Source organism: Wallemia mellicola, assembly GCF_000263375.1.
Source record: "Wallemia mellicola CBS 633.66 unplaced genomic scaffold WALSEscaffold_35, whole genome shotgun sequence".
NCBI lineage: Eukaryota > Fungi > Basidiomycota > Wallemiomycetes > Wallemiales > Wallemiaceae > Wallemia > Wallemia mellicola.
In genome coordinates, this window is record NW_006531992.1 from 11,687 (window position 1) to 38,933 (window position 27,247).

Here is a 27,247-nt window from a genome sequence, read left to right on the forward strand (position 1 = left end):
TCTTCACCAGATAACTTGCTAACAAATCAGTTGGCTAACGTTGGCATGAGAATACGTAAAAGTGTCGATAATGGCTACATAACACCAACATCATCTCCAAATCAGAACGTAGAGCTACAACGTGAACTCTATACATCAATTGAACCACCTATTACACCATCTATTTTCAGATCAGCTTCAGAAACCCTCAGTTTAGCCAGACAACAGTGCGAACTAGGTTTAGCAAGTAGCTCAAACGACGTTTTTGGTAGTCCATTACCTTTGCCCCCAAAGAATAAAGCAAATAAGTTTCCAATGTCAGAACCACCGAAAAGACCATATAAATCTACTGCGTTTAAGAGACCACAGCGAAGTCAATCTACAAGATTTAATATATCAAATACCATAGTAGATGAAGATATACCAGCGACAGATAGTGACAGTGATTTAGAGAATGAAAACAGTGAGGATTTTTCTATGTCTGGTATACAACATCATCAGAGACCAATAAAAGGTTTAAAGAAATCTACTTTATTATCTAGCTCACCAGGCTATCAACAAAATCCTATAAGTTCGCCAACGAATAACAATTTTAGCAATATACAACTAGCATCATCAAGCCCTACATCTGAACCGTGGAAAAACATAAATTATTCTGCATTCGCGGATATGAATCCAGATGACTGTACATTTTAATATACCAATTTAAACATTTGATAAAGTACTCAAACCAAATCCACCTCTACCTCTTCTTGACTGTTGTAAAGGCGTTGCTGTTGATGTATTTGGTGTGTAAGTCTTACTTTGTTGTATATTTCCAACTACACCATCAAGTTCTTTTACTCTTTCCATTAGATCTGATGATGTACCATCTATCCACTGTAAACTACTCAAGTGGGCGTTAAGTATAGCTGCAATTTGCGCAATAACATCTTGTTGAGCATCTTCTTCATTATCTTTAGATTTGTTCGTACCACCAGACAAGAGATTAACTTCATCAATCATAGTACTCAGATTTCTTGATAAATCATCTAATTGTTCATTAACATTTTCAGCCAATCTGTAAGATTTCTCTCTCTCATTATCAGCAACACCTAATTGTAATTGATTACTATCACCGTCGAATAATTCTTCAGTTTCTTTTTCATATCTAGTCAATACTTCATCTAATTCTTTCTGTTGTGATTCAATATAATCCAATGATTGATCAACCGCTAGTTGTGTTTGTTCTGCACTAACTGTTTGATTGTATAATCTCGATATTTGTTCTGCATTATCTCTTAAAACACCATCCCATTCTTTAACTTCATTACCTAATCTGAAGAAATCTTTTTGTTGATTTTCTAACTCAGTGGTCCACCTCTGTGTAATCTCATCGAGTGTTTTATTACGCAATAAAGAAGGTGTTGGTGCAGGTTTTACTTCTGCATTAGCCGAAGATTTGCCCAAAGCGCTAACTGATAATGGATCTTTCTTATCTTGTCCGCCACCTAGTTGGAATGATGTGCTGGTTGTAGTATCTTTCTTCTCTTCTAAAGACGATGTAAGTAAAACAGTTTAATATATTTTATCATTCTAACCTGGTTTTGAAGCTGCACCACCAAATGAAAAACCGCCTGCTGGCTTTGGTGCTTCATCCTTCTTCTCTTCTGGCAGTGTATTAGAAACAAACAGAAAAACAAAGCTCGTCTTACCTGGTTTTGAAGCGCCAAGTCCACCCAATGAGAAACCACCTGCAGCTGGTTTAGCTGCCTCGTCCTTTTTGTCATCTTAAGAAAAGGTTAATTGAATAATAGCTGATTTAAACAATCCCTACCTGGTTTTGAAGCTGAACCGCCAAATGAGAAACCGCCTGCTGGCTTTGGTGCTTCGTCCTTCTTCTCTTCTGGTGAGGAATATTAATGAAATGTCGAAATTACATATTCCACCCACCTGGTTTAGCAGCAGTAGAACCACCAAATGCAAAACCGCCTGATGGTTTAGGTGTCTCCTTTGGTTGCTCTTTTGGAGCGCCAAATCCACCCAAAGTACCGAATCCACCAGTAGATGTACCTGCAGTTGGCTTAGGAGCCTCATCTTTCTTCTCAGCACCGCCTAAATTTCCAAATGTGAAGCCACCTGCGGCTGGCTTTGGTGCTTCATCCTTCTTTTCTTCTGTTATTGTTATTAGAAAGTTTCAAAGACAGTAAATCACCTCACCTGGTTTGCTTCCTAGGGTATTTCCACCGAATGCGAATCCACCAGCAGGTTTAGCTGGCTCTTCCTTCTTTTCTTCTGAATTGAAATATTAAAAAAATAGTATCAGGATACGAAAACAACTCACCTGGCTTTGGAGCGCCGAAACCGCCACCAAGACCGAATGCTGGCTTTGGAGCACTCTCAGCTGGTTTTGGAGCTGCAGGTGCAGAACCAAACCCTCCAGCGCCACCAAACAAGCTTGTTTTAGGTGCTTCATCTTTCTTCTCTTCTTTTTGAGTTTTAGCCGTGTAAGAAGTTCCGTATCGCAAATACCTACCTGGTTTTGATGCACCGAATGTGAAACCGCCGGCTGGTTTAGGAGCTTCTTCTTTCTTCTCCTCTGTTGGGTTTGTTAAGCTATCATTTACAACCGTATGACGATATCAACTGACCTGGTTTAGCACCCAAGCCTAATCCACCAAAACCTAAACCACCAGCTGGTTTAGGTGCTTCTGCAGGTTTAGCACCGAATGAAAAGCCACCAGATGCAGGTGCAGGTGCAGATGGAGTTGTTGAATTCTCAGCTGAACCATAATTAGAGAGATACTACCTATGCGTCAATTACGAACCTGGTTTGGATGCACCAAATAAACCGGTACCACCGCCTTGTTGAGCACCAAATGAAGAACCACCTCCAAAATTGAATCCGCCTGTTGGTTTAGGAGCTGCTGCAGGTGTAGTTGAACTGCTTCCACCGAATAATCCACCTGAAGGAGCTGGTTGTGCTGGTTGTGCTGTTTGTGCACCAGGTGTAGCTGGCTTCCCAAAAGCACCAAATCCAGAGCTTCCAGTACCAAATGAGAAGCCACCGGTATTTGGTGGTGGTGCTGCAGGTGTGGTTGAACCTTGATTACCGAATGCTGGTGTGTTAGGTTTGGCAGGTGTTTGGGCACCACCAAAGTTAAAACCAGAAGACTGAGATGGTGTGGCTAACGGATTGGTTTGAATATGCTTACTATTGTTGTATTACACTCACAGTTTCCTCCGAATCCACCAGAAGATGTACCTTGTCCTAAATAAAACTATAAACGCGTCTATGAAGTTAAATACCAAGAGATCTTACCAAAATTGAATCCAGCTGTATCAGTAATTAGTACATCTCCTATATTTTTTATTTTAAATCACTTACACATCGTCGATAGAGATAAAGAACTATTTTGAGCAACAACTATGAGGTTTATTCAGAAAATATTCCTCTTTTTAACGATATCTACAGTAGTTTTAGCTACAATAAATGATAAAATAACGAGAAGCGTTGATCTCCATCAATCTACAATATCTTCTACCACTCAATACCACATTAGTGATATAAATGACAGCACATACAAGATATTACTATCTCCAGAAGAATATCATCATTTATCCTTTACAGAGGTTAAATTGAAATCAGGTGATAGCTTATCCTATCGTTGGGAAGATGACGCTACGTTGAAGTTAGTCTTCTGTCTTTTATTAGCCATTTACTGATGTTTTATTAGGAACTTCAAGAAGTTAGTCGTTGATCTCCCAGCTAATCACAAAGATTTACATTTAGTACACAAGTCCATCTACAACAACTTGAATGAGAACCTTCCAAAGTCATTATCACAGGATGACCTTGCTTATTCAATATTATACAAAACATACACACACGTCATCTCACCATACTACACTAACTCTATGCGTATCAAGATTCGTACCCCAACTCAGAAGATCTTGAAATTTGGTATGACGTTTGACGCTGAAAAGACCGTAAAGAATGGTGCAACTGTTACATACGGTCCATGGAACAATGTGGAGAGTTACTCTATACCCACTTCACCTATCGAGATCTTATACGAAGCGGCAGGTCCACGTTTACTTTACGAGAGCTACGATAGACACCTTGAATTGAGTCATTGGGGAAACGCAGCTAGCTATAGAGATGACATAGTCTTACGCAACAACGGTCCATCACTTAAGGGTCATTTCACCAGATTGACACATCAAGCCCAAACCTTCCTCGATATGCTTCCTACTAATGTCGTAACTTCACTCGAGATGAGATTACCTGCGAAAATCAAAGAAGCATTCTACGTTGATCAAATTGGTAACGTTACAACGAGCGTTTTTAGACCTTCAACTTCTTCCTCATCAGTTTTACAGGTAAAGCCTCGTTTCCCCCTACTTGGTGGATGGAAATACTCATTCAGTGTTGGCTTCGAGACTCTCCTCCGTAACGTTGCCACTTTACGCAATAATGGTGATACCAAAGTTACCGTTCCTTTCAGTAACATTCCAGGAGATGTTGCTGTAGAAAAAGCTGAAACTCGCATTATTTTACCGGAAGGTGCGAACATCATCGATGTCATTCTTCCTTTCAAAGAAGTTGAACTTGATTATGAAACTACCTATACCTACCTCGACACGATTGGAAGACCAACTGTTGTTATCAAGAAATTAAACGCATCAGACGCACACAATCAGGATGTCGTCGTTATTTACAATCTCAGTTTGCTCAATGCTATTAGAAAACCAGTCACCGTTGGTCTTACTGTTTTCCTTGTATTCCTTGCCTTCTCATTGTTGAGACGGATCAATACGAAAATATAAAAAAGGAAATAAATAAAAACTATCTTCTACATCACTCTATTAATCGTATCCTTGTCCTGATCTCTTCTTTGTGCGTTTACCACCCTTGAAATGCTTCTTTGATGATGCGACTACGATACCAGCTTCTGCCATTGCTTGTTTGGCTTTTCTACCTTTAAGAACAGTACCATCATCTGCAACAACACCTTGATGCGGGTACATCTGTACACGAGAAAATTCACCATGTTGTTCATTTGCCTTTCCAACAACGTTAGGTGTCAATTTAACTGGTCTAGATTGTGCAAAGAAGTTCTGATCAAGTTTACTCGTCTTTGAAGAAGATTTCATTGATTGTACCTTTCCTTGCTCAGAACCAATTAAACGTCTACCCAATCCCCTCGCTCTGGCTTGCATACGTCTACGCATCGCTGCGTTAAACTCTTCTGAATTTAATCCGGATGGTGGATGACAATAGAGGAGCTTGGCGTTGATATAATCTTTCAGTATTATTCTTGCAGCTCTTTGTTCATCTGGATTACCACCTGAACTACCTTGACGTGTAAATCCTCGAGCAACTAGTGGTTTTGTCAGATGCTTGTTAGCTAAAAGGGTACTGTTACATACCTGCAAATGCCGTTGCTAACTCCTCAGCTGTAGGTATACCATCACCTCCATCTTCAATTGGACGGGTTTCAATCTTTATACCATAAAGGCCTTCAAGTACACTCTTAGGTATTCTTCTAGCAACCAACTCAAGAGGTGCTCTCCAATCGCGCATATCGTCAATAGGAAGGACACCATCACAAACCAACTCTGCTCGCGTACTTGCAAATTGAGGGAAAACCAAACCTGGGCAATCACAAAGGACTAAGGATTTACCAAGCAAGTGTGTTTGTAAATGCTTTGTTTTACCTGGTGTACTAGAAACACTAACTCTGTGTGCACCAAGGAGAGCGTTTAATGTTGATGATTTACCGACGTTAGGATAACCAACCAAACCAATAGTGAGTTTATGTCCAGCAGGGAGATAAGAAAGATCAGGAGCTTCGTCAATGAAAAGTTGTTCAAGTTCTACGATATTCAATACTCTAGTTCTCCGACTTTCAGGTTGTTGAGCAGTTTCTGGAGCAGGTTCAGTTGCTTCAGCTGCGACGGTTTCTTTTTCTTCATTATCATCTGTTTTGAGTTTGCTGACTGCATCAATTGCTTGGTCGACGTTGACAGGTAAACCACGAGCATGGGAGACGTATCCCTCAGCAGATTCAATTGGAGGATGTTGACCATTCTCAACTGCATTCTCCTTTGCTGATTCAACTATATCTTGTACTTCTAACTCTTTCCTTTGTCTTTCTTGTTCTTCTGCAACTTGAGCGACTTGATCAGCATTTAAGATTTCATCTCTGACCTGTCTAACGACACGTAATTGTTCAATAAGTTCAGATGCATTGAGAGCACTAAAGAAGGCGTATCTAATACCTTGCTTATCGAAGAAATCTGCCCATCTTTCACGTTGTTCAATGTCCAAGAGATCAGCTTTGTTTATCAAAACCAATGAACGCTTTCCTTCAACGTTAAGTTTACCTTCTGTGCGCCAATTTACTTCCTTTTCACCCATTCTGCGGGTGTATGGATCTAAATCCCTAGCCCAGAACATTTGAGGATTTCTACCATCAACGATTTGAACGATGAGTTGAGAGCGTTCGATGACTCTCCATAACTGTCTCCAGACATTTAAGTTACGTTCGTATGGTGTGAGTAATAAACTATCGTCACTCTCTACCAACATAGCTAAATCACGCCTCCAGTTCAAGAAGCTCTCTCTTTCAGATTTGTCTAATTGAGCAGGAGTAGTTCTGCTATCCCATTCAGGTCTCTGTGGTAACCTCAACTGATCCTTCTTCAAATCATGTTTCGCCTTAACTTTCTGTTCTTCCTCTTCGCTGAGTAAGAAAGGATTGTTGTGACCAGAAATTGAAGGGTGCTGTATAACGGTGACATTCTTATCTTTCTCTGCAGTGAATTCAGTTTCTGCCATAGCGGCCGTATTCAAAAATTCATCCAAATCTTTCTCTTGTGTTACAGAAGACATAGCATAGTCAGTCGTATGCATTTGAGAATCCTTAGGTGGCTCTTTACGTTGATTGTTTATCAACGCACGACCGAGACCTGGATTCTTACGGTTGCGTGGTAACGGTTTCATCGACATTGATGATGATGACTGTAGGAGTCGAAAGGTGTAACAATCGAATCAATAAAATAATAAAAAAGACTAAAGTTTTTTAAATAATAGAGAACTCTAATTGATACGACGATGAAGCCACTCCCAAAGGCTGCACTCTTCTGTGCAAAGTGGGTAGACTAGCACGATAAAGACTGAGATAACAATAGTAGCCTTCCTGAACAATTCAGAGACGATGAGTTGAAGTACAAACTCACTCAGCTCTTCTCTAAGTTTGGTAAAGTACATCACGTAAAGTTGAACAGAGATAAGCAGAGTGGGTTGTAGATATTTATCTAGCCACCCATTAATATTCCTCAAAGATAGACTCGGCGCTTTCATTCAATTTCAAGTTGGTTCATCACACAGCCTTATCTTGCAGCCTCACTTACACCCACTTAGCATTCTACTCAGGCCGACCTCGCATTGAACAAGTCTAATAAGCTATACCTCAAAGACAGACTCTTACGCGTGGAAAGAGCACGTGTTAATCGTAGTTTACGCATTTCTTCACCCTCAATCGATAGTACAGCTATTGAAGCATTCTTCAGCAGACACGGCGAAATAGAATTCTTCCTTGCAGGTCCATCTAAGGCTCTTGTCCCAGAAGAGTCCGCTAATCAGGGTGAATACGTCATCAGATTCAAGTACAGAGACGATTGTATGGCTGCCTGGTTCAACCACCGTCAGTCTTCTCTTTTTAAACTTAGTTGGGCACATGAGGTTCATCACGATCGTCATAATACTCCTCCGTTACCACTCAACGACACTGCAAACTTTCCTTCTCTCACTTCAGAATGCTCGAAGGAGAATGAAGTCACGCTCGATAAGAATATGGGCGCACTAGATCTTGCAGCTGATTTATCAGAGGATGTTGCAAAATCTCTCACGCTCAATACGCGCTCTGAATCATTTCCTGAAATGCGCGATCATCAACAGCCCCAAGAATCGCCAAATACGCCAACTAACATGATACCATCGACACCTCAACTCAGTCTTGATGTGAATAACAATGCTAATCAGTCCATGGAGACCAGTTATCCACTCACGCCGCCTACTCAGCCACTAAACTACGATCCTCGTCCACCTAGGAAGCTGTTTAGAGGTGGTCACCAACAGTCTTTCGATGATAGAAGAGGTGGTTATAGACGCCACAGCAATCGTCCACCGAAGAGTAACAGTGGTAGGAATCCTCGCCATTATTTGAATATGAATTATATGGAAACTGGTCCACCTCAAACTGGTACTTACTACCATGGTTTCACACACGCCGGTCAACAATTTAATCAAGCGTATTACCCAGCTGCAACAACTCCAGCTTTTATTCCATACCCGACTGCTATTAATTTTGGACAGCCGGTTTATGCATACCCCTACCCAATGGCACAAACGAAGACAAATGATGGTTTAATTGCGTCGAATGACAATGAAGTTAACGTGGGAGTTGGGGTGGCTGCTCCAGGTGAGTTATTCCAGTTTATCTGATGAAACTAAACAGATTATAGCTGTACGTGCTGGTTACATGACAGTACCTCCAGATACACACCCAATGGCACCTTTGCGTGCAACTGGTTTTATGACCACAAATGCAGGATTAGTTCCTCTCTACAGCCCTCAAGATCTCGAGAGATGGAATGAAAATTTGGCGACGACCAATGCCCAGCAATCATCTAAAGACAGTCCAAGCAAGGATGAAGCTCCGGGTTTTCCTTCAGCAGGGTCAATCCCAATACAGCAATATCCAATGATTCAACAACCGCAACCACAACACCTAATGAATGTCGGCAGTGTGGCATTAGGATTAGACTGTGTTAACAACAACACGCAGAGAAACCTTAGTAATATGCCTCCACCTCGCTTTTTTGGTATTTCTCCACCGGGTCATCTTCAAGCATATGAAAATTGGGAATGTGGAGCTACACAGAATCAACCAAACCAGGGAAAGGTACATTATCACGATCATCCGCAATCAACACAGCAGCAAAATCCTCTGGTAGCTCCAAATTCTGGCTTTACTACCGGTCCACCAGGCCATACGCCAGCCATGCGTGGATATTAGCTAGCTAGTTTGTTTTGCAAACATTTTCATTTCTTTACTTCTTTATATCAATAAGATCGCATCAAGTATACCATTTGCAGTATTAAGCAACATGTAACATTAAGCAAAGTTCATCAATTAAATGTATATCATCAATTGAAATTGTTGTATATGAAAATTTTGTACAAATAAATAAATAATGATTATTCTTCGTCTTGTTTAATAAAGTTTGAACGCATTTGAGTAAATACAGCGTAGGCTTTTGATATGTTCTCTTGTTCGAACTCTGGCAAAACCTTGTAGCCCTCCTCTTGAAGGATCACACGCATACGTTCTAACTCCCCAACCATTTGTTGTCTGTTAAGGCCAGCGCCAAAGAGATTCCTTGATGATAGCTTAAGTTGTTTTCTACGTCTATCTGATTGCTCGATTGTTTCATTATCACTTGAGCAGAGTTGGCATGCACAACTGAAGCCAAATGTTGTCTGCAATTTCGCTTTCCTTTCTTCAGTTGAAAGAGTAATCATCTGTGGGAGATACTCTATTGAGATGTCTTCACCTTTATGTATATCGCGCATAGCAAAAATCTCCATTCGAAGACGAGTCCAATCGAGTGCGTGACCGCAACTTGGTAAACATGAGTGATTTATCCTACTAATATTAGGAAATAAGAAGCTAGCACGTGTTGGTTGAGGTGGTAATTTTCCATGAAATGATAAAGGAATACCTGGAAGTTCCAAATCGAAACCATTAGCTGAACGTATACGAGCTGATTCATCTGTATTATCCTTCTCTTCAGCTTCTATAGCAAGCTTATCAGACCGTTTAGACAAATTAAACAGAGTTTGACGTGCTGAAGGTGTCAATTGATCTGTCCAATGTCTTAATTGTTCCGGAGACATTCCCTCCTCCCATATGAGTAAAGGTAATTCAGAAATAAGCAATTCACCCCTCTTTATATCCCTAGAGGCCCTTACAGCTATTCCTGCGCTCTTTGTCTAGTGGAGGCAGTCAACATTCCAAACTTTCGGGTGGCCTCGGAGGAGAAGAGCACACTCACATCGTAGAGTTCAAGTGGAGGGTCAGCAACAATATGGTCCATGTTATCGCAGTTTTCGTTATTATTTGTAGCAGCTAACAAGAGTGCGACCATATAGGGAATTAAACTTGGTACGATATGTGGTGTAGTTGAAGACCCCACTAATTGAGTAGATGCAGCGTTAAAGAAGAATGTACGCTTATTACTGTAACTAAATTGCTTCCTATTGACGCCTCTTAAAAAGCTCCGAAAGTACATCGTCGCTTACCAAGAACATCTCTTTTCTATCAACATCCATGTCATCAAAACAATTCATCTGCGAGATTTGTGGTACGAGCTACTCGAGAGCTGAATTCTTACGTAGACACGCAAGATCTGCTCGTAAGTTACTCCCATTTCCCCTATAGATTACTTAATGAAATAAAAGATCAAAAGGAAGCTGGTAAAACGTTCCATTGCACACACTGCAATAAATCATTTGCTAGAAGGTTAGTATATATTGCTCTATCCACTCTACCCGATCTCACACTATCAAGTGACGTTCTCAATCGCCATAGGCGGAGGTGTCATCCAGATGGAAACGCAACAACCCCAAGTAAAAGCAGTTCAACTAGTAGAACAAGGGGTAGCTCATCAGATGCCTCAGCTAGTTCGCCAAGTGATAGCGAGTATGTACACAAGTTACCACCAAAACCTACAACTTCTTATCAACCATCGAATACTTTCCCTGATTTGTCAAATCTCAATGGCACACAGAATTTCAGCATTTTTGACAGTATCGGTAGTTTACTTGGTAATGATGATAGCCAAGTTACAAGTATACCAACCGACTTCGATTATCCTTCTATTGGTCCAGATTTAAATTATACCGCCGATATCTACTCCGAAACACCAACCGATAACGCACTCAGTTTGAATTTCAATCAGCAAGCACCAGTTGATATAAACGCGGTACAACCTTACAATTTCGATGTACTTGGTCCTGAAAAAACAATACGAAGAATTGAGTATGATACTGTTAGTCAAGGTTTCGGTTTACCACTCAATCCATCACATAATGAAATTTCTGATAGATTCTATCTACCTGCTGAAAGATTCGCAGGTCCTTACAGTATCGCTCATTGGAACTTACCTCCTTTACATCAACTATCAAAGTTATGCTCAAATGCACTCCAAACTACCAACGTACATTTACCTTTAATTCACATGCCTTCTTTCAAATTATCGGAGACTAGCGTTTGTGTAGCATTCGCTTTATGTAGTACAGGTGGAAACACTCCAAAAACATTGAAAGCTAAAAATCAATCTATCGATCATCTCTCCGATGCAGAGTTAAATAATAAACCTGGTAAAAGTGCAGCTGAACAAACTGGCATCGTTAAAGAAGTTGTCAGACATGAAAAGATTGCTATGATTCATGGTAGTTTGTCAAACAGATCAAGTAAAACTGCTCAATCTGATCTCATCGGTTTGGTTATGGCTTTGTTAATCTACTATGCTCCGGTTATCCTTGAGGAAGACTCAAGTAGTAATATTTGGAATGGTATAAATGGAGGCTTTGCTTTCATTTGTGAGGTGAGTGGATGTTGTCGTCAAATGAATTACACTAACACAACCACAGGCAGCGAGAAATGCAGGCATGTTACATCCAAATTCAGCATGGGTCAATCCAAACAAACCGAAGCTTTCTTACATGGGCGAGCGTTCAAAAGCTTCAATATACCTTGCTTGGAAGAGTTGGATTAATGACGAACAAAAACGTAGAGCGATTTTCATAATATACCTTACAGATCTTGTTAATTCAATAGCAACCAACAAAAAGCCAACATTAAGAATCGATGAGATTGACCATGTACCTTTACCTGCTAATGATAAACTTTGGATGGCACCAAATGCTCAGAGCTGGGCAAAATTAATTGATACAACACCAAGAACGCCCACACATGGTGAAATAATGGCGGTACTCTTTAATCAAGGTGATGATAATTATTTCGGACAAGCTTTAGGTCCATTTGCGAGAAATGTTATCATTTGTTCAATAGTAAGAGGTTTACTTGAAATCGGTGAAGAAAATGGTGGTAGCCTTGGATCTAAATATATGAATGGTTACTCTGAAGGCTCAGCTATTTATGCTTTCAGAACATCACTCATAAATTGGAGAAAAGGTTATGACTTTGATTTACTCTGTCAGAAGCAAAAGACATACGTTGATCAAGTCTCACAACAACAACAACAACAGCAACAACAACAGTATCAGCATCAATCAAATTCTGTAATTTACTCAAATCAAAGTTCATCCAGTCGGAATTATAGTGATTCAAATAATAATAGCTTTGACTTTAGTGGTTCCACAACACCTTCCGATAGTCCACCAACTAGTTACGAACCATCACCAACTAAGGATTTCTTAGACTATGGTACTACTACCACGCCAAAGGATAGTAAACCACCATATGTTAGTGAACCACTTCCATTCTTCTGGTTAGCACAACTGTTGTTGAATATTTTATCACCAGAGACCTCACTTTTCTTTAATTTTGTTACACCTCCACAACAACAGTATTCTGCGAATGTTCCACGTCCAGGTAGACGAGGTTTTAGTGACAAGATTAAGGGTATGGATTTAAGAGGTATGCTCACAGCTTCAAGGACATTTGCAAGAATGCAAGAAGGCCTCAGTGGTTTATCTGAACAATACTGGTAGCTGGACTATCTCAACTATGTGCATGAATGTATATATGATATTACGAACGTATTTTTTAGTAATCAACACATGTTTTCTAGCATTTATCCAATACATACACGGATTGATTTTTTTATATCTTCTACCTTTCGGTTCCCGTTAATTTTGTAAAAGAATTCTATGCATGACTAATAAATGAAAATATATAAATTAAAGGTACAATGATTGACAGCTAACAACTGAGTTCGGTCTATCAACTAATTCCAAAGCTTTTTCGAACTTCTCCTTAAGATCATTATTACCAATCGCGTTTGCTGCTGATGCCATTTGACGAAGTAATTCTTGTAATCTTCTAAAAGCTCTAATTATAGAACCTTCGAATACATCTGTGAGTGTACATAAATGTGCGAATGTTTTTCCTTTACACCATTCCATAACGACATTCATAAGTTCAACCTTAAATGAACGAACGTAAACTTCTTCATCAAATGTAAGTTTAGATTCTAATGAAACTTTTGCTATCCTTCTTGCACCTTCTTGAAGTACATGTAAAGGTGCTTTTAATTCATTATCCAAGGTTTGGTTTGCTTCAGATTTTTCATCAAATACGAAGCAACTAAGAAGTGCTGCGCATTGTTCAGATGTTAATTGATTAAATACGCCATTGAATATCATCTCCGTGAGTAATAATTCATCACCTGTACTAATTTCACATGCAACTCTTCCTTTCATCTCAATAACATCAGATTGTGAAGTGAATCCCAACCTCCTCAAGACTCTCTTACGACATTTAAGTTCATCAAGTTGTATAACATCTTGAGTAGTTTGAATTTTCTTCTTTGTTTCCTTAACTTTGTTGATTATGTTGAGTTTGTTAAGGTATGCTTGATAAATCTCATCTAGTCTTTCGTCTGATGTTAATTTGTTCTCCTTAATTTTAGTTTCAAGAATTGCAACTCTATTTATTAATTTCTTGAAACCTTCATCTTTAATATTCATATTTTCAACAGGATCGAGCATTGCGACACCCTTAGGGAAACGCTTTTGAACTTCTCTGACACTCTTGTAAGCTTGCTCCTTTGCTTGAGCTGGTCTGAGGTCTTTTGGTAAGAATAATCTAATATGACTGATACCATCGAGAGTTGAGAGCAACACTGGTACAACCATAGCTTCACCCTTTTCACCAGTTGGACATGGTTTGAATGTTAATGATTGATCCGAGTTGTTAGAGTTACGATCTTTTGGCACACTTGATCCAGAAGCACAGTTTAAGAGTACATCAACAATATAAGTTTCTTGTGGCTTCGTATCAGCTGGTAATGGTTTTTTTGCTGGTCCGACCCTCTTATTGTAATTCACAACCACACCCCAGCCAAAGTTCAAATCTTGATGTCTTACTTTCACAAGTCTACCTGGCTGCAAGAATGGAAGTGCGTATTGAGGAAGATTCTGTGCTTGTCTGATATCGCTGCTGAAATCTTCCAATTGTTTCTTAAGATTATAATATTCGGTGATAGCTGTCTCTTCAGGCACAACTATGTTGTTTCTTTCAGCTTCCCATTCCTTGAGCTCCTTTTCAAGTTGTGGAACTGATTGAGTTTGTTGATGTTGATAGAAACATCTATTCAACATGTACTCAGGTGAGATACCTTCAACACGCATCAAATTTAATATCATGTTGTAGCCCAAATGGAAAGCTGAATCCAGTCTGTCAGCTTCACCTTTAACCATTCCCTTTGCGTTTGTTGGTTCGAGCTTCTCATCACACATCATGATAACGATACCTCTATCATCAAGACCTCTTCTACCCGCTCTACCTGACATTTGAATATATTCACCACCGGTGAGCGTTCTGAAGTCTTTACCATCGAATTTTCTGACGTTTGTGAATACTACGGTCTTTGCAGGCATGTTCAAACCAATTGAGAAGGTTTCAGTGGCAAATAGTACCTAGTTGGGTGTTAAAAATGCTATACCGATGATATAAACGCTCACCTTCAAAAGACCCTCTTGGAAAAGGATTTCTATTGTTTCTTTGAGAATTGGAAGAAGACCACCATGGTGAATACCAATACCACGCTATTGTACGTTAACAACAAAGTTCCATCTACTGTGACACAACTTACTCTCAATAACGGTAATATCTGTTGTATTTGTGGAAGATTCTTATCCTCATCGTTGAGGTTCGCGATGGCGTTCGTGAAGACCTTACTAACCATATCACGTTCTTGATCACTGTTGAATTCCAATTTTGACATTTGCAAAGCAAGATTCTCGCACTCTCTTTTACTGAAAGCGAAAACAATAACAGGGTTGTAGTTCCTCATCATGATCATCTTGACAATTTTGTAGATATCTGACTGGTCTTTGTTACCACCCTTCTTGGTACCCTTCTTTGAGGATTTACCCTTCGCTGCATCTGCTGGAGCTTCTCCACCAGCGTCCATAAGTGCCCCCATTGCTTTGACAAAGTTCTCCTCTCTGAATTGACCTTTCTCATCTACGACAAGATGAATACCTTCACCACCAGCCGGGAACAAGTAATGTTGTAAAGGTGTTGGTCTGTAGTTTGTGTATACAACATGAACAGGTTGATTGTGAGTGTGACATACCCAAGCAGCAAATTCGTGAGCATTTGGGATTGTAGCTGATAAGAAGACATATCTAACTTTGTGAGGCAACAAAATAATGGTTTCTTCCCAAACAACACCCCTCTCCTTGTCTCTCATGTAATGAATTTCATCGAAGATAACCCAGGAAACTTCTCTCATGATTTCAGAACCTCTATACAACATTGATCGCAAAATTTCTGTTGTCATAACTAAACAACTTGCTGAGGGATTTATCGTAACATCACCAGTCATCAAACCGACATCACCAAAGTCTGCCAACATTTCTCTGTATTTTTGGTTTGAAAGTGCCTAATCAGCTGGTTAGGAAGACGAATCTAAAGCGCAATTTCTACACACCTTTATTGGAGACGTATATACGACTCTTTCACCACGCTTCAAACACTGTGCGATTGCATATTCCGCGACAACAGTTTTACCAGCACTTGTGTGCGCAGATACGAGTACACTTTCGTCTCTTTCTATTGAGTTTACTGAAACACGCTGGAAAGGATCCAAAGTGAATGGATACGATCTCGCTGGTTCCTTGGCTGGTACATGCTGGGAGATAGGGACGTAGGGGTAATTTGGCGGCAATGCTACTCTATGCCTAACTTGATGTTGGAGGGATATCTGACCAGCTGCATCTCCTTCCTCTGTTGTACCCGCCAAACCGGCGTTTGCAGCGACTTCTCTTGTGGCTTCAGTTTCAACCTCATCTGCTAATTCAACAGGTACAAGCTCTTGATCTCTGTTGTAAATATCGTCATCTCTTTTATTTTGCTCTTCTGTAGGTTTTTCTTCTGGATCTCTCTTATTATCTCCAGTTTTCGTCTTCTTTGAATTTGATTGAGATTCTTCCGAGTGTGCACGCTTACTAGCACTCTGTGTTAATTCTATTGGCTCAGATGGCCCATCAAAGACGTCGAACAAGTCTTCTTCCATCGTGATGAGATGGTAGTAGAGTAGAAAGAAAGAAACAAGCGATGGTGCATACTCAACTAAATTATTAGGATTTATTTTATTTATAGTATACAATACTCTTTCCAGTGTTCTAATCAAACTGGTGTGTTTGTGTTTTCACTAGTACTGAGAATTGAAGATATATGGATAATATCAGAGATGTAATATATTTGAGATTATATTAGACTTCTACACTCTTCATATGTTACAGATCTCCAAAGAACGATATCAATATTCTGAACGAGATTGTTAGTATGATACTCAAAGATGCACTATCAAATCGAGTACATAAACTGTATTGAATTGCCAAGTAATCAATCACTACCATAATAACACCCGCAGGCGCAGTTCATTTCATTATTCTACGTGCCTTACAAAAATCAAAGCCAGACGCGTCTTCATACCAAAACTAAATCAGTTGAAGAATGAATTAAAAATAACGCCAAAGGTTGACGTTCAGTTGCTAATCACTGACTTATCATTCAAATACCCTAGAAAGCCATAATGGGTCTCTTAAGCGCAATAAACTGGCCATCTAGGTCTGTCAGAGTCACTGATGTAGCCTCTGAGGAGATCAAAGTAAGTTATTTATGCTAGATGAGATGATACAGCTAATTGTGCACTAAAGGCTATGCAGCGTTCTCCTTCAAGTTTGTCCAGTCGGTCTGGCAGTCTCACTCCAAATCGTTCAGGTGCTGCTTTCAGTCCTGCACAATACTCAGCTTCTCCTGACCCGGTACGCTTATTTTAAGACTAAAGGAGTTATCTTACCATTATTAGGAATGGTGGAGTATTGATCACACATCCGCTGAAGACGACGATGATATGCATGATCCTGGTGTGAGTATACTTTACGGTATGGCGCTTACAGTCTAACTTGGATGTTTTAGACAGCGAGGTATGACTTGCGACCATATAAGTTTTTCTGTTAACATAGGCGTAGAAAACTCGATAGATCTGGGCATGCCTTTACAGTTCGAGGTATTATGAATTTGGGATGCGTTTCTATTATCGCTGGTGCTCTATTAATGTTATTGTGAGTCTCTTGCGGTTACAAAAGCATATCTTAAGATATAAAAGCGCTGGATACCCTCTTCTGGAAGCATTCAGAAAGCGAGATACAGATACTGGTGGCTCTTACGGTTTAGGCGGTATTAATGCAACAGGACAAATCCCAGAATACAGTATAAATTTTGGTATGATCGACCCAGACACTCCAGAATCAGTACATCATCGCACAGGTTTCGATGGCAAAAAGCAAGTATTGGTATTTTCTGATGAATTTAATGTCGATGGACGGACATTCTACCCAGGTGAAGATCCTTATTGGGAAGCCGTTGATCTGCACTATTGGGGTACAAACAATTTGGAATGGTATTCACCTCAACAAGTAACGACTACAGAAGGTAAACTCGCTATCACTCTTGATGAAAGGGAAACTCATGATTTGGATTTCGCTGGTGGTATGATTACAACATGGAACAAATTCTGTTTCTCAGATAATGCCTATCTGTCAGCTAGTATTGCCTTACCTGGCACAAGTGATGTTTGGGGTTTGTGGCCTGCTTTCTGGACAATGGGTGTAAGTCGTTCAAAATTTCGCCGACACACAATCTTAACAATGACTTCGTAGAACCTCGGTAGAGCTGCATATGGTGCATCATTAGAAGGATTGTGGCCATACTCTTATGATAGTTGTGATGTTGGTACTGTAGCTAATCAGACATACCAAGGTCAACCCACTGCCGTTGCGAATCACGAGGTAGGTAGTGAGTACGATGAAGGTGCTCTTTCGTACCTCCCTGGTCAGCGTCTTTCGAGATGTACTTGTCCTGGTGAAGTTCACCCAGGTCCGATAGATAGCAAAACAGGAGAGTTTGTTGGACGTGCCGCACCTGAAATTGATGTCTTTGAAGCTCAAGTTGAAATTGCATCTAGGACTGGTCAAGTGTCTCAGTCTGCACAATGGGCGCCTTTCAACGCCAACTACCAGTTTATCGATCAGAAGGGTAAAACTTACGAATTCCACAATGACGAAGCTGAAATAAACTCCTACTTGGGAGGTGTATTCCAGCAGGCAACATCTAGTTTGGCCACGACAAATCAAGCGTGCTATAGTGGAACTAATCCAACTCCTAATGGTAGTTGCTATTCTGAGTATGGTATTGAGTTTGAAAGTGGTAACAACGGTCATATTGTGAGTAATATCTAAGGTTTTCATTGGATATACTTATTAATTACGCAGACATGGGCTTCAGATGGTGAGGAAACCTGGACAATCTTTGGTAGTGCGATGGGACCTGATCCAGTCGCGAAAATTGGACAAAGAACTATCAGTGAGGAGCCAATGTATATAATTCTCAACTTGGGTATCTCCAAGAACTTTGGTGATGTAAACTTCGACGAGCTCGTCTTCCCGGCCATCATGTATGTCGACTGGGTGAGAGTATATCAACCAGAAGGCAGCATTAATCTCGGCTGTGATCCAAAGAATAGACCAACTTCAAACTACATAGAGCACTTCAAGGAGGCATATCAAAAGTGAGTGAAAAATTAATTTGCTGTGTTATGATTAACAACGTTGATAGCCCAAATATGACAACATTTGTCGATGACTACGGACAAGAATTCCCAAAGAATAGGTTCTTAGGTGAATGCTAGTAATTTGTAATAATTAATTTATTTTATTTTTATTTACTCTATGACCGCGATGGATGACGACAGCAGAACAGTTCTCACATACGTTCATGATCTCAGGCTTTTTCAAGAGAAACAACTCGCATGGTAGTAGTAATAACGACAAGCAATTAAACAGCGACGACGACGATCTCAAACCGCCGAGTAGTTCGTCATCGCCCTTCCGTAGACCTCTTACTTTTAGAGCGTTTATCACACCTGCATATCCAGTGGCACCAGTCCCAGGATACGTCGAATCTATTAGAAATACTATCTGTTACAGTTGGCTCAACATTCTTTTAATCTCAGCTCCAATTAGCTGGGCACTTCATCAAATACACATCACCGATATCGGTACTTTCGTCACCTCCATACTTGGTGTCGTACCATTAGCCGCTTTGCTTTCATTTGGCACTGAAGAGATCGCCTTGCGTACGTCAGTACCCCTCGGTGGTTTGCTCAACGCCACGCTTGGAAATTTAGTTGAAATTATCATCGCAGTACTCGCTTTAGTTAGATGTGAATTATCTATAGTTCAGTCTTCTTTACTCGGTGGTTTACTTTCCAACATTCTCCTCGTGCTTGGAATGTCATTCATTGCTGGCGGTATAAAGTTCAGCCAACAGTCTTTCAAACAACTTCCCGCATCACTCAATACCAGCCTATTGATGTTATCAGTAATGTCCCTCATGATCCCCCTAGCATTCCATACAATCCTCGGTGATAAATTTCCAGAAAATCCTACTTCGGAAAAGTCTTTTATCTTACAGATGTCTAGAGGTACATCTATCATTCTGATATTTATTTATTTATGCTATATGACTTTCACCTTTTATACCCATCAAGAAGAATTCTTGGATCACGTTGAAGATGATGGTTTAATCTCTCCAACTCATCCAGATAGCACAACGCAAGCACATGTAACTTCATTATCTGACGATTTAGAAGCTGGCTTCAAACGACCGCAATTAAAAAGGGCTAGAACTGCCCCTATTATAGCTACGCCGCTCATGACTTCAACATCAACCTACTCCGGTTCAACAAAGTGCGATGAAACGCCACGCATTGACAACAAACGTCAAGTTGAACATCCTAGGTTGAATATTGGGACTAGTATTGCAATTTTGATTATAACGACAATATTATTATACTTTACATGTGAAGCACTAGTAGATTCAATACAAGGTTTGGCAGATAGTACAAGCGCATCCAAGGAGTGGATCTCGCTAATCATTTTGCCAATAGTTGGCAATGCTGCGGAGCACGCCACAGCTGTTATTGCTGCCGCTAAAGGAAAGCAAGAACTGGCTTTGGCCGTCGCTCTGGGATCTACCGTTCAGATCGCTATATGTAAGTTAATAGTAGAACTTCCCTGTTTGTTTCTTATCTCCATCTAGTTGTCATTCCACTAATTGTTCTACTCGCTTGGATCATCTCGAAACCACTCACTCTAGTATTTGAACCAATGGAAACAGTCGTACTATTTTTATCAATCTTGTTAGCAAGATTCGCTATCGAAGATGGTAGAAGTCATTGGTTGAGTGGTTGTGTCTTACTTGGTAGTTACCTCATCATTGCTTTGGTGTTCTGGTACTTCCCAAAATCCGACACGTTCGAGTTCATCACCTGTATGACATGATTGTTTTACATAGTCTCCATAAAACGCAACTTTGATGACCCGCAAGAGAACACTGATCTGTAAATTACTCAATTTCTACTCTGTTTATCAACTCTGTCTTAAACTTTTATACATAATTTACAAAGTGGTATTGCAAATGATGTGCTGGTGTGATGGTATAGTCTTATAATAATGGTTGTCGCTCTTCTGATGTGTAGTTGTTCTTGTATATGATAACTTGTAATATAATTATGATGTCAAACAGTATTGTTCCGAATGAACCTATGAGAAACCTGATATGTATGTTAGTTTGGAAGTGAGTTGTAGGGTGGCACTAACGGAAGTGACTTCAGTAGATATTCTACAGCCAGTGGACGTGATTGGTGGAGCTGCGGTGAAGTCATTATGGACAATGTGTAGCATGAATTGCCTAGTAACGCAAAGATAAAAAGGTAAACCGACAATCCTTCAACTGACTTCCTCTGGTAATTGTAATATATCTGTGGCATTCTGCTGCTTAAATAGAAAGTGACGCAAGCCCACGAGCTCAATTTGCCCACAGTTGCACTTATCTCGCTATTGACTTGTGACGGTGTGATAGTCGGTGCTGCACTAACTCCTAAAGTCATTGTGAGGATCAGCAGGCTAGCAATAGACCTGCTTCTACTTGTACTCCTTCCTGTTCTTTGTACGGAATGTGTTTGTGATCGTTTAGCTCCTTTGTTCGTCAAGGGTGGTCTGGTTGCTACGCGGTTGATAGACAGAGAGACTGTCTGTCTATGGGTTAGCATCCTTGTTACAGGTCTACCTCTCTCATCTTGAGTGTCCTTGTAGCTGATATATTGTTGTGTGAGTATAATATCAACAAAAACGAACCAGATAGACAAGACCAATTGGAATCGCAGTTGGTTGGAAAATATACATCCTACCACATTCAATAGGTCGCCTATGAGCCAGCTTACGATGAACTCCAGGCTGAGGCCTTCTATCGATTTGAGCCTGTAGTTTTTATAACATTGCGGTATTTGGGCGCAAAGCCAGCTAAATACGCTAAGAAGTCCGAATATTTCAGTACTAGTTATCATACACTTTCTTTGGAAATGGTCGACGTTATGTTGATAAGAGTAAATTCTGGATGTGATAAAACCAAATGTAAGTATTTTTGTATGTATGTTGGAATAACATGATGCACTATAATTTATGTCTAGTTCTATGGAGCGTTTTTTGCACTCTCACCGATACGCTTTCTTATCTCTAACGTCATAGATAAGCATATTCGACGGAATTGTAAATAACATTCTTTACACCACAGAAGCGTCATAGGAGTATTACACAGGCTGTACTCTGATTATGTTTCTTTATTTGCACTTTCGGCGAGGTCACGTGCACAGATCGTATACAGAAAAACCGGTCAACTGCCGAAATAATTTAAGATGAATCTATAGCATACATTGAATAATTCAGTTATGGTAAGATTATCCCAAGAATGAACATCGCCTTAGAAGGAAGTTTCTGCAGTCATAACGATATGGATACATCTTTGTTCACTCATCTAGACTCTTGAGGTTGGAATAACAAACTTAGAAACATGGTAGTTATTTTAAATGAATTTTTATATTTTACGTTTTATTCATTACTATTTTCAACAATTTTAGGATTATTTGCTTCGCGAATAATATTACAACTTCCTTACGAAACATTTACTCGATCCAAAAGAAATTCTGAAGGTTATTGGTCAATATTCGGAGACACTGTCCATTTATAATCAGATTTAGGAGTAAAGGTATCACCTTCATAATATTCACCAGGCTCTTCGGCTGTTCCAACAGCTATAGTGACTGTCGCTCCCCAACAGTCACCATGGTGATAATATATCTTCCCAGCATCTCTATCCATATTGTGCAATTGTTCTATAGAACCTTTGGTTGCTAAATAAATCAACGCCTTTGTCATAGTAGGTTTTCAATCGCAACCATTCTGGACATAGATGAAAATATTACCATGGTAAAACTTGGATTTGTCTTCATCTGGGGTAAAACTCCAGTGGGTTTGACCGCATGGTGTGTTTACAATTTCTTGTGTTAAATAAGTTGCTAGGGAAGAATACCCTGACATTCCTATAAAACCGGCAGTCATGACCCCGATGGTGTGAGTGAGCACTTGGTTAGGACCAAGACGATCTTCTTGATCCGAAAATACATTAGGTTGAACTATTTCTCCTTCACCTTCTGGAAAAGAAACGATATTGTCTTGTGCGTGTGTCATACCAATAAATGAGGAAAAAAATGAGCAGTATAAAAGAAATATAATTATAACACTGCTGCTCAAAATATTCCTTCTGAGAGTAGCATACCATAATTATATTATGATTTAAGTTAAGTAAGAAGAATAGTGAGGGATATAAATATCGAAGATTTTTTTTTTCTGTTTTATTTTGTTTTATCTTTTTCAATTAACCAGATTTTAATAATTCCGAATGACCCGATCCGATGAGAAATCTAATGAGTATATATATAACCTCGCTATCCCAGAGCGTATAGGATAATTTTTATGACTGATTCCAAACGATATTAGCAGAACGTGTAATCGATACAATGCAACAAGTCTATTACTAGTGTCCAATCTTTATCTGAATTATTTCTATTTATTTTTTGCTTTTTACATTCCGTAATTGAATACTTTGACTGGTGGATAAATCGTGATATTGACATCATAAATTTTTAACGATATCCTCTATGAGGTCATGGTAATTTAGATCTCTGGACGCCTTTTCAAGGAACTGGATTTTATCATCTTCAATTCTTCAAGGTAATACTTCTGGTCTTTTTTTTTCTTGTTCTCTCATGATCATACCCAGTCCCCACTGACTAATCCTTCATAGAATATCACACTCTATGTCAGAATGCAGATACAGAGGCTGAACATGCAGCGTTACACTTACTGTGTACGAATATATATACAGTAATATGAGGACAGTAAGGTATAAAAGCACAATAAGGAACAAGCGGACAGTAAAATTTATCAAAGAGGATAATCCTGTACCTAAAAGTTATCTAAATGATCATTATATGGGGTATTTATATTTCACAACTGATAGTATAGCGTGTTTTATATCTACAGACCAATTCTCTATAAATTGCTTTATCAAAGAACAGTCTCCATGTGCGCCTGCAGAAGATAACTACTTAGTAATTTGAGACAACGCGGCAGAGTTGAATACTTCCGAACCATCTGGCGGACGGGAAAGTAGCACTCGCAAGCATAATGAAATCCAACAGAAGTTTGAAATGTAACCATGGTACCATAGTCTAGGTTGCTACACAATTTCTATTCTCGAAGTGTCCTTTCAGCACTTGTCTGGGTAAGACTATTCATCAAAACATGATGAGTTCAGGAACCGAATCACAGTAGAGCATTCTTAAACATCAACAATAGAACTGTCGTAGATATTGTCTACGTACTGACGGAATCGTAATGCTCCAATTTAATGTAATAAAATTGTTAAATTTTCCAAATTTTTTTTAAAAATGATGAAAAAGAGGACTATTTAAGGTTGCTCGTATCCCGACCCCTCTTATCATTTTGTTATACCTATATTCAAAATAGTAAATATAGTTAACATAATTACAGCGAGGAACCTGGGAAGGATATTATTCCTATTGGATCTTATAGCATTGTTGTACATCATCTCTCAAGTTAAGGTTTACGATGGGTTCAAAGAATACTATTTCATTATCTTTATGGCTATTTGCAATCTTATTTTCACTGGTCTCTGCTCAAGTGAAATTATCTAAAGATGTTGATTATGTTACTCAGGGGTCACCACAGCAAAGAATGTAACGAATATCGTCAAGTCTACAATTTTTGGTGACAGAAAAAGAAAACCCTAAGATGGAATGCACTTTTAGTTGCTAATCCTGATCAAATGGGTTCCTTCTTGACATGTACTCTCCAACATAGATTGGTAGTCTACCTTTTCTAATATCAGGCTCTTCAAAATTTATGACTCCAATCAAGAAACGCTTCCAACTGAACCTTACAAACTCAAAAATAAAAATAATCCTAACGCTAGGAGTACTATTGGACGCAGTAAAAACTTTGTATCGTTTTAACGATAAATTTAGATTCCATCATCATGGCTGATATTGTTGGAACGTAAATATTAAACACGCCTTATTACTGATTGCGAAGTATAAATACACTAAATTATGATCATATATAATCACTACTCTAATGGCAGCGCCGGTTCTGACCTATTATTTATATATACTTATATATTTTTTGCATATATAAAAGATCGTTCAGATGATTGTTTATGTACAAGATGTGTCCCCTTATATATCCTCATTGTCCGCATGTTCCTTATTGCCCTCTTAATGATTCCGCATTCGGCGTTCCTATTATTACCTTGGTACCTAGCAACTAAATGACACTGTACATCCAGTCTCTGGATCCATATTCTCATAGATATTGTCAAACATGCTGTCATAATGTCAGAATATATAAACAAGGAAGAACATAGGGTGCCATTTAGTTGCTAGGTACCAAGGTAATAAATAATAGGAACGCCGAATGCGGAATCATTAAGAGGGCAATAAGGAACATGCGGACAGTGAAGACTATATAAGAGGACCATCTTGTACACAAACGATAGAAAAAAAAACTTTTAAACAACAAGAAAAGGATGTTATTTCCCACATTCCCTAAGATCTTAGCTGGAGCTGTGTTGCCCTCTCTCTTGCTAGTTATTCTTCCGTGGTCCTCATATGTCTATGCCAGTTCTGAAGAACATCAGACACGCCAGGGTGATGCTGAAACAGGTATAACATGGCCTATACCAGGACTCCAGAATGGTGTGTCACCTGGGATGGGAGCTGGCATGGCATCTTTATTTATGGCAACTTTAGCTAATCAGAGGGCAGAAGGGTTTTGTGCTAAAGAGCAAGATGGCACCCGTAACAGTTTGGAAGGCTGTATAACAGCAAATGTAGCAGGAGTTATATTTGGTGTTTACGGGATCTACAAAATAGGAGGAGGGTTTGTAACTACACGTGACAACCCACCTGTCTTATTGTTAGGGAGTAGTGGCCAAACTAGCGAAATGGTTATCCATTCAACCTACTCACCTCCTAGCCAAGGTAAAAGGAGAGAAGAAGAGGACCTTACTTTATTTGATTTGGACCTTAAGCCAGGAGATATTATCATGGATTACTCTTTTAATGGCGATCGTTATCTCTTACTATATGGAGAAAATAATAAGGGAGTACCTTACGTAAGGCCGGTCACTGCTGCTTCACATCTTAATAGCAGTGCACGGACTCGGGATAGTGTCCCATATTATATGGATATGTACTACGTCACTTGGGATAGAGGTAATATGGACCAATTTGTGTATAATCCAGACGCCAAGGGACAGTTATCTTCAGAAATAGCTGCAGCATTTATGAGGGGCGATCCGAACTACCCCTACTACCCTTATGACTATATAAGTTCAACGGTATGCTTAGGCATTTATGATGGCCCTTCAAAGGTGTCAACGGCTAAATTGTTTGTATCAGATAACTCAGATTTAGCTAATGATGTTGATTCTGTGTATAGCGGTATAGACCCTTGTTGGGATTATGGCTATCCGTATCAATTTTAATGTTTGGGGATATTAATGGTTGTTATATATAAATACCTGTGCATTAGTAGGATCGAGAAAAAAAGGAAAAAAACAATAATAATAACATAACATATATACATATATAACGTAAAATATTTTTCACAACCTATAATAAGCATGATTTATATTTACGAACCAACACCAATAATAAAGCGCGTTTGATATTCACAACCCAACAATGATGATGATGATGATGAAATCTAAATATATTGTTAAGACGATACAAAGTTAAACTGCGTCCATCAATAATTCTTAAAGCATGAGGATTTGAATGGTGTATTGAATTGGTGAAAAGCGTTTCTTGACTAGTGTCGTAAAATGTCTTGATGATTTGCGTGTCCGGGAATTTTCTCGATTACGCCGAACCACCGGAGTATCTTGGGTACGTAGTCAATTGTGGTTTGAAAAACTCGTAAAGGACTTGAAGAGCTTGTGCGTTCCTGAGCATTGGACCTAATTCGAACCGAATGTTGATCTTGGTTATCTTTCTTCGCAAGGTGATTCTTGCCATTATGTGTCTTCTACATATAAATATTCTATGCGAGATGCTATCATCTATGCCGCACGTCCTGCATTTCGGTGAGTCGATTAGCTTGAATCGGTATCGGTATGACTTAGTCGTAGGGAAGTGACCTGTACGTAGCTGGGTTGCTAGGCACCGTGTCGCTCTGGGTAGTTCATTGAGGATCTTAGCAGTTTTCGCAGCTGTCAGCTTTCCGGCTGATGTTTTTGAGGTATTGGACTTGATGACTGACAATTTCGAAGCTTCGATTTTCAGTGGAGCTGTATAATGTTCACGCATTCTGCGTCGCATTGCTGAGTATGAAGTACTAAGTGTGAAGTCAATGTTGGTGTAATGATTACATTTTGTCCTTCCCTTGTTGGCTGTTCTGTCAGCTAGTTCGTTACCATAGATGCCCGTATGTCCTGGGATCCAGTTCAATTGGACTATGGTTCCTTCTCTTCCTTTC

General features: G+C 39.5%; 13 protein-coding genes across 13 annotated transcripts; 6 read left to right on the forward strand and 7 right to left on the reverse strand.

Moving 5' to 3' along the window:
* Positions 1-684: 684 nt before the first annotated feature.
* WALSEDRAFT_66631 (hypothetical protein) lies at positions 685-3,350 on the reverse strand (the record flags this gene model as incomplete). Its single annotated transcript, XM_006960744.1, has 12 exons — positions 685-1,511; positions 1,560-1,628; positions 1,674-1,748; positions 1,796-1,864; positions 1,912-2,133; positions 2,179-2,253; positions 2,303-2,446; positions 2,495-2,557; positions 2,610-2,741; positions 2,787-3,172; positions 3,281-3,295; positions 3,343-3,350. The coding sequence occupies 12 exons, from the start codon at positions 3,348-3,350 to the stop codon at positions 685-687; spliced, it is 2,085 nt and encodes a 694-aa protein (XP_006960806.1).
* A 60-nt stretch (positions 3,351-3,410) lies between these two features.
* WALSEDRAFT_49449 (hypothetical protein) lies at positions 3,411-4,828 on the forward strand. Its single transcript, XM_006960745.1, has 2 exons — positions 3,411-3,650; positions 3,696-4,828. The coding sequence occupies exon 2, from the start codon at positions 3,877-3,879 to the stop codon at positions 4,786-4,788; it is 912 nt and encodes a 303-aa protein (XP_006960807.1). The 5' UTR covers positions 3,411-3,650; positions 3,696-3,876; the 3' UTR covers positions 4,789-4,828.
* Positions 4,807-6,983, reverse strand: WALSEDRAFT_61614 (P-loop containing nucleoside triphosphate hydrolase protein). The gene is made up of 2 exons (XM_006960746.1): positions 5,392-6,983; positions 4,807-5,342 (listed from the first exon to the last, which is right to left on the reverse strand). Exons 1-2 carry the CDS (start codon positions 6,971-6,973, stop codon positions 4,828-4,830), a joined length of 2,097 nt encoding a protein of 698 aa, XP_006960808.1. The 5' UTR covers positions 6,974-6,983; the 3' UTR covers positions 4,807-4,827.
* A 95-nt stretch (positions 6,984-7,078) lies between these two features.
* WALSEDRAFT_70836 (hypothetical protein) lies at positions 7,079-9,135 on the forward strand (the record flags this gene model as incomplete). The annotated part of the gene is made up of 5 exons (XM_006960747.1): positions 7,079-7,116; positions 7,159-7,262; positions 7,309-7,337; positions 7,388-8,447; positions 8,491-9,135. 5 exons carry the CDS (start codon positions 7,079-7,081, stop codon positions 9,042-9,044), a joined length of 1,785 nt encoding a protein of 594 aa, XP_006960809.1. The 3' UTR covers positions 9,045-9,135.
* Positions 9,136-9,191: 56 nt separating this feature from the next.
* On the reverse strand, positions 9,192-10,611 carry WALSEDRAFT_61616 (SET domain-containing protein). The gene is made up of 2 exons (XM_006960748.1): positions 10,084-10,611; positions 9,192-10,021 (listed from the first exon to the last, which is right to left on the reverse strand). Exons 1-2 carry the CDS (start codon positions 10,318-10,320, stop codon positions 9,227-9,229), a joined length of 1,032 nt encoding a protein of 343 aa, XP_006960810.1. The 5' UTR covers positions 10,321-10,611; the 3' UTR covers positions 9,192-9,226.
* Positions 9,192-12,910, forward strand: WALSEDRAFT_61617 (hypothetical protein). The gene is made up of 4 exons (XM_006960749.1): positions 9,192-10,443; positions 10,490-10,550; positions 10,599-11,637; positions 11,684-12,910. Exons 1-4 carry the CDS (start codon positions 10,359-10,361, stop codon positions 12,764-12,766), a joined length of 2,268 nt encoding a protein of 755 aa, XP_006960811.1. The 5' UTR covers positions 9,192-10,358; the 3' UTR covers positions 12,767-12,910.
* A 13-nt stretch (positions 12,911-12,923) lies between these two features.
* Positions 12,924-16,299, reverse strand: WALSEDRAFT_70839 (antiviral helicase; the record flags this gene model as incomplete). Its single annotated transcript, XM_006960750.1, has 4 exons — positions 12,924-14,695; positions 14,741-14,824; positions 14,872-15,666; positions 15,715-16,299. 4 exons carry the CDS (start codon positions 16,297-16,299, stop codon positions 12,956-12,958), a joined length of 3,204 nt encoding a protein of 1,067 aa, XP_006960812.1. The 3' UTR covers positions 12,924-12,955.
* Positions 16,300-17,259: 960 nt separating this feature from the next.
* WALSEDRAFT_49459 (SKN1-domain-containing protein) lies at positions 17,260-18,978 on the forward strand (the record flags this gene model as incomplete). The annotated part of the gene is made up of 4 exons (XM_006960751.2): positions 17,260-17,899; positions 17,951-18,514; positions 18,563-18,858; positions 18,906-18,978. Exons 1-4 carry the CDS (start codon positions 17,315-17,317, stop codon positions 18,976-18,978), a joined length of 1,518 nt encoding a protein of 505 aa, XP_006960813.1. The 5' UTR covers positions 17,260-17,314.
* A 58-nt stretch (positions 18,979-19,036) lies between these two features.
* Positions 19,037-21,788, reverse strand: WALSEDRAFT_61619 (hypothetical protein). Its single transcript, XM_006960752.1, has 2 exons — positions 20,951-21,788; positions 19,037-20,904 (listed from the first exon to the last, which is right to left on the reverse strand). The coding sequence occupies exons 1-2, from the start codon at positions 21,694-21,696 to the stop codon at positions 20,796-20,798; spliced, it is 855 nt and encodes a 284-aa protein (XP_006960814.1). The 5' UTR covers positions 21,697-21,788; the 3' UTR covers positions 19,037-20,795.
* WALSEDRAFT_34251 (calcium/proton exchanger) lies at positions 19,057-20,761 on the forward strand. Its single transcript, XM_006960753.1, has 2 exons — positions 19,057-20,343; positions 20,391-20,761. Exons 1-2 carry the CDS (start codon positions 19,065-19,067, stop codon positions 20,630-20,632), a joined length of 1,521 nt encoding a protein of 506 aa, XP_006960815.1. The 5' UTR covers positions 19,057-19,064; the 3' UTR covers positions 20,633-20,761.
* Positions 21,789-21,972: 184 nt separating the features above from the next.
* WALSEDRAFT_61620 (hypothetical protein) lies at positions 21,973-22,621 on the reverse strand. Its single transcript, XM_006960754.1, has one exon. It carries the CDS (start codon positions 22,562-22,564, stop codon positions 22,340-22,342), a length of 225 nt encoding a protein of 74 aa, XP_006960816.1. The 5' UTR covers positions 22,565-22,621; the 3' UTR covers positions 21,973-22,339.
* A 2,674-nt stretch (positions 22,622-25,295) lies between these two features.
* On the forward strand, positions 25,296-26,255 carry WALSEDRAFT_66641 (hypothetical protein; the record flags this gene model as incomplete). The annotated part of the gene is made up of 1 exon (XM_006960755.1): positions 25,296-26,255. The coding sequence occupies one exon, from the start codon at positions 25,296-25,298 to the stop codon at positions 26,253-26,255; it is 960 nt and encodes a 319-aa protein (XP_006960817.1).
* Positions 26,256-26,555: 300 nt separating this feature from the next.
* WALSEDRAFT_34255 (hypothetical protein) lies at positions 26,556-27,247 on the reverse strand (the record flags this gene model as incomplete). Its single annotated transcript, XM_006960756.1, has 1 exon — positions 26,556-27,247. A coding segment is annotated over one exon (609 nt), but the record flags the coding sequence as incomplete, so codon positions are not given.

What these genes read in the sequence shown, in the direction of transcription:
- WALSEDRAFT_61620 (XM_006960754.1), bottom strand. Translation starts at nt 22,564, where the DNA reads ATGACAAAGGCGTTGATTTATTTAGCAACCAAAGGTTCTATAGAACAA.
- WALSEDRAFT_61614 (XM_006960746.1), bottom strand. Translation starts at nt 6,973, where the DNA reads ATGTCGATGAAACCGTTACCACGCAACCGTAAGAATCCAGGTCTCGGT. An exon ending in GTTAGCAACGGCATTTGCAG is followed by an intron (nt 5,343 to 5,391) that starts GTATGTAACAGT and finishes CAAAACCACTAG; the next exon opens with TTGCTCGAGGATTTACACGT.
- WALSEDRAFT_49449 (XM_006960745.1), top strand. Translation starts at nt 3,877, where the DNA reads ATGCGTATCAAGATTCGTACCCCAACTCAGAAGATCTTGAAATTTGGT.
- WALSEDRAFT_61616 (XM_006960748.1), bottom strand. Translation starts at nt 10,320, where the DNA reads ATGTACTTTCGGAGCTTTTTAAGAGGCGTCAATAGGAAGCAATTTAGT. An exon ending in CTCCACTTGAACTCTACGAT is followed by an intron (nt 10,022 to 10,083) that starts GTGAGTGTGCTC and finishes TGCCTCCACTAG; the next exon opens with ACAAAGAGCGCAGGAATAGC.
- WALSEDRAFT_34251 (XM_006960753.1), top strand. Translation starts at nt 19,065, where the DNA reads ATGATCTCAGGCTTTTTCAAGAGAAACAACTCGCATGGTAGTAGTAAT. An exon ending in TACCGTTCAGATCGCTATAT is followed by an intron (nt 20,344 to 20,390) that starts GTAAGTTAATAG and finishes ATCTCCATCTAG; the next exon opens with TTGTCATTCCACTAATTGTT.
- WALSEDRAFT_61619 (XM_006960752.1), bottom strand. Translation starts at nt 21,696, where the DNA reads ATGATAACTAGTACTGAAATATTCGGACTTCTTAGCGTATTTAGCTGG. An exon ending in TATCTACTGAAGTCACTTCC is followed by an intron (nt 20,905 to 20,950) that starts GTTAGTGCCACC and finishes CATACATATCAG; the next exon opens with GTTTCTCATAGGTTCATTCG.
- WALSEDRAFT_61617 (XM_006960749.1), top strand. Translation starts at nt 10,359, where the DNA reads ATGTCATCAAAACAATTCATCTGCGAGATTTGTGGTACGAGCTACTCG. An exon ending in TAGACACGCAAGATCTGCTC is followed by an intron (nt 10,444 to 10,489) that starts GTAAGTTACTCC and finishes ATGAAATAAAAG; the next exon opens with ATCAAAAGGAAGCTGGTAAA. An exon ending in AATAAATCATTTGCTAGAAG is followed by an intron (nt 10,551 to 10,598) that starts GTTAGTATATAT and finishes CACACTATCAAG; the next exon opens with TGACGTTCTCAATCGCCATA.